General features: G+C 36.1%; 1 protein-coding gene across 1 annotated transcript; it reads right to left on the bottom strand.

Moving 5' to 3' along the window:
- Positions 1 to 6,287: 6,287 nt before the first annotated feature.
- On the bottom strand, positions 6,288 to 7,292 carry LOC149196543 (uncharacterized). The gene has a single exon (XM_089408322.1). The coding sequence runs from the start codon at positions 7,290 to 7,292 to the stop codon at positions 6,288 to 6,290; it is 1,005 nt and encodes a 334-aa protein (XP_089264448.1).
- Between the last annotated feature and the right edge of the window lie 1,025 nt (positions 7,293 to 8,317).

Below are 8,317 nucleotides of genomic sequence, written 5' to 3'. Positions count from 1 at the left end.
TTATGACAAAGAAGCCCTTCCCAATGATTGGTACATTCAGTATAAATCTTTGTCATCAACAGACACTCCAAGAAGCAAAACAAGAAGAATGTCTGTAGGTGATGGTCATGTTCGAATATTACCTCATAGGTCATCAATATCGAGACCAATCTTTATGCTACAAAAGCATGTTTTACCAGTCATACCAGAGACAAAGCAACCATCGACTAGCAGTCACAAATCTTTTTCACGAAATGTATATAGCTATCCGTCCAACGAAACCATTGTATCTATTCCGTCAGACCAATTGTATATCCCTGAAGAAAAGCCATTTCTTGCTATTAATAAGATGTTTATAACATATGTATCTAGTTTCTCCCCTATATAAGAATTTCAATATGCAAACCATAGATATGTCAAAGGTGGAATATGGCCACCAAAAACCAAGTTTTGTACCTCTTCTTCTCAATCCAAATAGCCACCCACTAGAGTTGATTGTGCACCACTTCTAGAGCGTAATTACCAAAATCCTAATGATCTTGATCAGATCTATCAAATAGGAATCTACCTGACTACATGGTGTGCACATGCCGAAGATGTCCTTGATGACATGGGTCGGCAATCAGATTTGATAAATGCTAATCTTAGGCTCCTCTATGAAGAACAATAGTCTGAGAAAGCTGCCAAGGAAGAAAGAGAAAGAAGAAAGCAGAAGAAAAAAGAAAAAGAAATTCCAAAATTCAACATAGACATGAGTACTCCCAATTACTGGGATAAAGAGGAAGAGGAAGAAGATACAAAAGAAGCATTTACTGCAACTAGTGCAGAAGAGTCAACTTCCAAACTTTCTAGTAGGTTGACCAGTATTAAAAAGGAGGCATATAAAGTTGATAAAAAAATTTATTCAAAGAAAGAAATTATGACTCTTGATCAGGCAACCTCTAAATTTCCTTCTTTTATCTTACCCTCCATAAACAATCAAAATAAGGCTCATGTCTTGAAGGAAGTCTCAAAATACCCACGCATTGAAGAAGATTTATATGCTGCAAATTCAAGTGGGTATATTCTTGATTTAGATAATTCTTCCAATCCTGAAGAATCAATCAGGATATGGATTGGTGCTCTGTATCAAATGCAAGTCACCACAAAGTTAGATAATCTTTATATCATGGTCCTTGCAGAAAAAAGAATGGCCATCATTGTATATGATTGGTGGATAGGACCCTCAAATGAAGAAACAAGAGCAGTCATGGAAGCAGGACTGGCCACTCTAGAACTCTTATTGAAAACTCAATTTGTTCCTGAGCCAATAGATGAGAAAAAAAACCTCCTTACAGATTTAAGCCATATGGAATTAAATGATTTAAAATATCTTGATCAATTTGGTAAAGATTTCATTGAAAAAGTCTTTAAGGCAAATCTTTCCATTGATATTACTCAAAAAATAGCATTTCTGTCCAAGCTTCCCGGTAATTTAGGAGATCTTATCATGAAATATCTTCATGTCCAGAACAAACAGATCGATCAAATCTATTGGGTTGATCTTCTTTTTAGGTGTACTGAAAAGGTTAAATATTTGTGCTCGCAAAAGAAATCACTCGATATTAGACCTAGTTCAAAGGTCTGCAAAACAATGCTACCTTGGACACCCTTCAAAAGGAAGAAGAAAACAAAAAATTATCGAAAATTCAGACCCAAAAGAGTCTCTAACCCCAGGAAGCCTTTCCAAAGATTTAAATTTCTGAAAAAGAGAAAGAATCCCAGAAACAACAACTGTTGTTTCATTTGTAAGCAAGAAGGCCACTTTGCATGAAAATGTCCTAATAATTCCTCTTTGAAATTAAAAGCTTGTGTTGAGATCGAGGAATTTCAAGATGATTGGTCTTTAGTTGCTTCAGAAGATGAATTTTCTAATGTATATATTTTAACAGAAGCTTCAGACCATGAAGATATTAGTCATCCCACTGTACAAAAGATGAATATTTGTAATTATTGTTCAGATAGTGATGTTTCTGAAGAATTGCACTATATTGATCAGACAGATATAAGTGAAACAGAAGAAATGAAAGAAACTACAGATGCTTTCGAAGATAAGTTTGATGTTACGTCAATTTCTGAAGATTGCAGCAAACAGGTAAGCAACCAATTCCAAAACTGCCTGAACTCAATTCTTTTTGTCCTTATAAAAGGAATACTACTACCTCTACCAGTTTCACAATCCCAGAATGTAATAGAGCGGAAGAGAATTCTCTCTTAAATTTTTTTATCAGAATCAATTGTCTCATTTATATTCCAGTCCAAGTTCAAGTCCGCAATGAATGGATAAATGTAGATGCATTCATCGACACTCAAGGTTCTAATAATTTGGCCCAACCCTCTTTGTTTAAATCCCTTTGGAAGTCACTCCAAAACATTCTTAGTGTCTGACACAGTTGAAGGATATGTTCAGTTAACACATTATGTGGATCACATTCATTTGAAAGTTGGGGGGAGTATTGTTAAAATTTCTGCTATTCAGCATTTTGATCCATCTGCAAGTTTAATGCTTGGCATGCCTTTTATCAACTCTATGCTCCTAGTTACTATTAGCAAAGATAAGCCAATAATCAATTTTAAAAAGAAGGCTATTGCTATGCCTAGATTATCGATAGCAAATTCTCAGTCAAGAAATGACAATAGCCAAAATAAAGTTGGCGCACGAAAACCTCTTAAGGACTCCAATAATTGGAAAGAAGTTTTACAATTATATGAGAAAACAATGGAGTTAGAGAACAAACAAAAGGCTTGCATTGACCCAAAATGGTCCACTGAGCAGATTGCTATGCATAATAGATTGTTGGAAAGCTATTCAAATAATTCTCAGCTGTTCTGGACAGTAGAAAGTCCAAAACAAGAAATAGTGACTCTACACAACAATGGATTCAAAGGAAAATTAATCCCATGCACCCCCGCAAATGAACAACAAATCAAGATACAAATAAGTGAACTGCTCAGTATGAATCTTATTGAACCAAGTATGTCTCATTACTCTTGTTTAGCGTTTCTCGTCAGAAACCATTCAGAAATAGTCAGAGGTAAGCCCAGAATGGTAATTAATTATAAACCTCTGAATTCCATAACTCAGGGTTTTCATTACCCTTTACCAAGACCAAAAACCATCATGCAGAAAATTCAAAATACCAAAGTATTCAGTAAGTTTGATGTGAAATCTTGATACTACCAAATACATATCCAAGAAGAAGATAGACACAAAACTACCTTAACATGTCTTGTACGTTTCTATCAATGGAAGGTAGTTCCATTTGGCCTCAAAAATGCCTCTACATTCTTCCTAAGAAGAATGGATTTTATTTTTGGGAAATATTTATTGTAACGTATATCAATGATATTCTTGTATATAGTCCAGATCATGAAACACATTTCAAGCATTTACAGACTTTTCTGACTGAAGTTCAAAATCATCGCATAATCCTTTCTGAGAAGAAAATGGTTTTATTTCAAGACGGTATAGATTTTTTGGGGATCAATGTCGTTAGTGGGAAGATTCAAATGCAGCCCCATATTCTCACTAAATTGTCTCAGTTTCTAGATGAATTAAAAGACACTAAAACAATTTAGAGATTTTTAGGTGTCTTGAATTATGTGCACATATATATTCCTAGACTATGAGAGAAAACAACCTCGATCAGAAAACATCTCCGAGAAGGATGGTCAGTAGAAGCCACTGCAGCAGTTAAAGGGCTCAAATCAGAATGTCAGCAACTTCAAAAGCTACAACCACCAAGTGATGACCTTCTGATTTTACAAACAGATGCTTCTAATAGTTTTTGGGCATCACTTCCTTTTGAGAAAAGGGAGAATGAAGAAGGAAAGGAAGAAGAAACATTGTGTGCATATGCATGAGATGAATTCTCTCCTAGTCAAAAGAATTATTTTATTGCGGAAAAAGAAACTTTAGCGATATTTAATGGGATACAGAAATTTGAACTATATGTGGCAGCATTTTAGGCCCCTATACTACTAATGTAACTCCTTATTGTTATTAGTACAACCCCCCTTATTATATTGTTGCACCCATGTAGTCCACATATTGTTACTATTATGCCCCATAGAAGCCCACTATTGTTATTATTGTGCCCTTACATTATTATTGTTATGTTGGCTCTTATTATATTATGACCCCTTACACTCCTATATATAGAAATGAGGTCTTCTCATTTGTATCATCAAAGAATCATTCATTTGTGTAATGTAAAGAAGGTTGCCCCCTCGAAGAGGCTAAATTCTAAGGCGTTGATCAATCTCTTTTATCTTTTTGTGAGTTGGTTTCATAACATTTGGTATCAGAGCTTTGGATTCTAGGGTTTTTCTCCTCCAAATAGGTCATCATGGCATTTTCACGAAAACTTTTTTTCTGCGACGTTTCAGAAGCGAAAAAAAACCCATTTGAGACGAAATCGCGCTGAACCTAGGGTCCGAATTTCAGAGCTTTTCGCGCTATCTTTGTGGAGATATGATCTGAGAAAGTTTGTATTTTTGTAAACTCCTGAATTACATTCCAAACAGGTGACCTAGGGAAAATATTCATATCTTTTGTTTTGAGCATCAGATTGAAATTTCGTAAGAAGTTACAGAAAGAGGGCATACTGTAGTTTCCTGAATATATTTTTCAGAACCTAAGGTCGAAACAGTGACACGTGGCACTTCCTAGAAGTTCGCTCTTCTGAAAAGATCTATAATGAGGTCGACGTGGGAGATTTGGCATAACTGTTCCTTGGAGAATCCAATTTGGATCAGGCTGGTGGCATTGCAAAGAGGAAACAAAGGGATACCATAGATCACAATTTCAAAACTGGTAGAATCGAAATTACAGAGTTATAGTCGTTTGAGCTCCTAAAATCAAGAAGAGGCGATATGAGGAAGTTTGATGGCAATGATCCGGTAAATTGGATACTTCAAATGGAGTAATATTTTGATCCACATGATGTACCACTATTACAAAAGGTAGGTATTGCATCTTCATATTTAGAACACGATCCATTTTTATGGTATAAAGGGCTTTGATCAGGTAAACAACTTGTTACGTGGTCAATTTTCACAGAGGAAATGATAGCACATTATGATGATACAAAGAGCAACACCTTCTTTGGAGCAAAATACACAACTAAGCATCGTGTAAGGTTTAAAGCAAAGCCGTATAAGAAAATTAGTGCAATAATGTTTAGCGTATGATTCTTTGGCTTGAGAATCAAGATTATCAAATTAGTGCAATAATGTTTAGCGTAGGATTCTATGGCTTGAGAATCAAGATTTGTTTTGCGTAGGATTCTATGGCTTGAGAATCAAGATTTGCAATAAAATAATACAATTTTTTAAAATAATTTAAAGTATTACACAGAAGTTTTATTGCCAGATTCACGATTACCTTCAATACAAATTTTGGATATAGCGAACTCACCTCTGACAATTTTGATTCAACTGTAAACATCACATAAAATTTGATTGCGAGCAATTTATTGAAAACCTCTGATAATTTTTATTACAAGCAAATTTTGGGAGTTCGCCCCGAATATTGGGTTATAGATTGTTTACTTACCCAAACAAAGATTGCCGTGAATGACTATGAGAAATGCGTAGATAATAAGCAGGACTAAGAACAGCCACCGCCCTCCCTCGGCTGTTTCCGCAACATCTCTCCGCAACCAACTACCAAAACTCTCAATATTATCACAAAAACCCGGAAAATTATTTTTTCGTGTCTATCCTCGGCACCTCTATCCTCCTTCGTTAAGATAAAGGTGATCATTATAAAATCATTGATGTGATTGATTGGCGTCCTTTGGAAATCAAGCCACGACGGTCTTTTAATTCAAACGCACCTCGGCGGCACACGGTAGCTCTTCCTATGTGCATGTTTCCCGGATGCTCCGATGCATAAGATATGATATTTTCAGCAGGTCAGTTCATGTTCCATGGCTACATGTTCGTAGATATGCTTTGCACATTCTTCCCGTATTTAATCTCATCCGTCCAAATGTCCGCTCTTCCACCCTAGGTTGAAATAGGGGAAGCATCAGAATACGTCAACCATCAATCGAGTTTCAACCTCACCGATTCTCCATCTTAGCTTATGTGAATTAATCGTCTAATCGGCAGATAGTTGTTCAGTTCCAAACTCATTATCTCTTGAAGCTCATGGTTGGTCATTGCTTACCAGATTTTCATTTGCATTAATAACGACCCACCCATCATCGTCATTTTAATTAGAAACTCATTGCTGGTCATCGGTTACCAGATAATCATTTGGATTAATGAGTAGCTGATGGTTGGCCATCGCTTACCAGATAATCTAACTCCAGTTCTTCTAATCTTCTCTCTGATATCAATGAACACGCCATTGGAATCAATATGTTCGCATCCAAAGCCTCCTCTGGGAACCCTCGCAGAAATGTTAGGAGATCGTGAAAATGCAATTTTAACATATGATTCTGAAAGAACTTGAGCAGGGCCAAGCCCAATCCAAAAACGGTCTTCATACCCTCGAAGAGAAAAACGTCCCAAATACGAACAGCTAATCGAAATGGCAAGTCTGCGGAGAAAGCAGTCATGAACCAACTGCTTGAATACATCACTGGCGTGATCATCTGTCGCTCGAAATGCCTAGCCAGTTTGGGCAGCTGCTCCTTCACAAGCATTTCGAACTGAAAGAAATATTGGTGAAGTAGAGGGAGGTCTTTTAAATATAAACCTCGAATTTGCATACATTTGAACAGTGCAACCATAACCCAAAAGGCTTCCTCCTCATTCATGTGAAGCAGAAGCATTCCCGCTATGAAGCTCATCCCCTGCGTATATCCCACTTCTTTGTCGTAAACCGAATACGCCTTCAAAACATTGTGGAGAGACCTCTGCCCGGGCCCGTCTGTCGTTCGAAATAATTGGTGTGATGTCAAAGTGCGATGAATGTCTTTAACGATATGTTTCTCTGAGTCTGACTCATTGCGGACGAGTTGTGAGTAAATTCCTGGGTTTACCAGCAAAAGATCGCGGCCGCCTGAAATCAATTGCCAGACGTCACCCCTCATGGATTTGGTAATGCCATACCTGATGCGCCTTTTAATTTCATGGGCGTTATTTTGCAAACAGAGCTTCCAATCCAGAGCAGTCATGGTTGAGCACCGTTTGCTACGTCGTTTTTGCTTCCTTTGATTACCGGCATTGTCGGCTGACGTCGTTGTAGAGTAATGTGCAATAAGATTAACATTATCATCCTCAAATGTGTCACTGGCCTGTTTTTCGTCCATTCCATTCATTTTTTTTAAGACAATTTTACGGAACGGGAGGAAGTTTGGTCCACTAATCGATCTGTGTGGATGTTATATCGAACAGAGACGAAACTGCTATACCCTTTACTAGAGGATGATTAAATAAACGTATAAACCAATATTTCATACAAATAGATTGACGCCGACGCCAATTGTGTTGTTTTTTAAGCTGATAATTTGGTTAAGGGTGTACATCTGGTTGGTTTAAAATGTTTTTTAATACATGAATTACAAATTTTGAATCAAACTGACTTATTAAAAAACGTGTTTAAGATAAAAACTACTTGATAATTAAATACACTTTAAATTATCGTGTGACCTAGCCAGAAAGTCAAAGTTGGCTTTGTGAAATGAACGTCCCCAAATGATGACTTGACTGTAGGCTCAGGTTATTAGATGGCTCTCAAAATTAATCTTGATTGCAAGTTTTCTCAAATTTATACTATATTGAATGAGTGAGCGATAAATGTTATGTTTCTTAAAATTTAGATTAGGTGTATACTCATTATATTTTATCTATATCACACACTAATATTTTAATATGGTTAAATTCTATCCGCTTGACTTAATACCAACATGGTTAGATTTGTGTACTCACAAAATTTCTAATCAACCAGGTTAGATTTGTGTATTCACAAAATTTCTAATCAATCAATTACACACCATGAATAATTTAACAAAGTACCTTGACACCAATTATTCTACATCTAATAAGTGAATAATAAATATCACATAGTGAAAAGGAATATTATTGTAAATGCAAAACCTCATAAAGTAAAGAGCATGACCTATGTGGGTTCAAAATTGAATTGTTAGATCCAGTGGCTTTTCCAAATTGATAGCTTTTATTAGGCAACCTAACTAAACTATACCTAGTCATAGTTTGATAAAAAAAATCTAATCTAGTTGATGTATTAATCAAACTATTCTCTCTGTGAATGGTTGGGTCTAAAGAAATTCTATAACCGAAATATTTGTTGAGTGATTTCTTAGAAGGGTGGGGGAATATGGTT

This window comes from Pinus tabuliformis, chromosome 2_2 (genome assembly GCF_031772625.1).
Source record: "Pinus tabuliformis cultivar Carrire ecotype Pingquan chromosome 2_2, CPIR1, whole genome shotgun sequence".
Classification (NCBI taxonomy): Eukaryota; Viridiplantae; Streptophyta; class Pinopsida; order Pinales; family Pinaceae; genus Pinus; species Pinus tabuliformis.
This window is presented reverse-complemented; position numbering and strand designations above follow the sequence as displayed.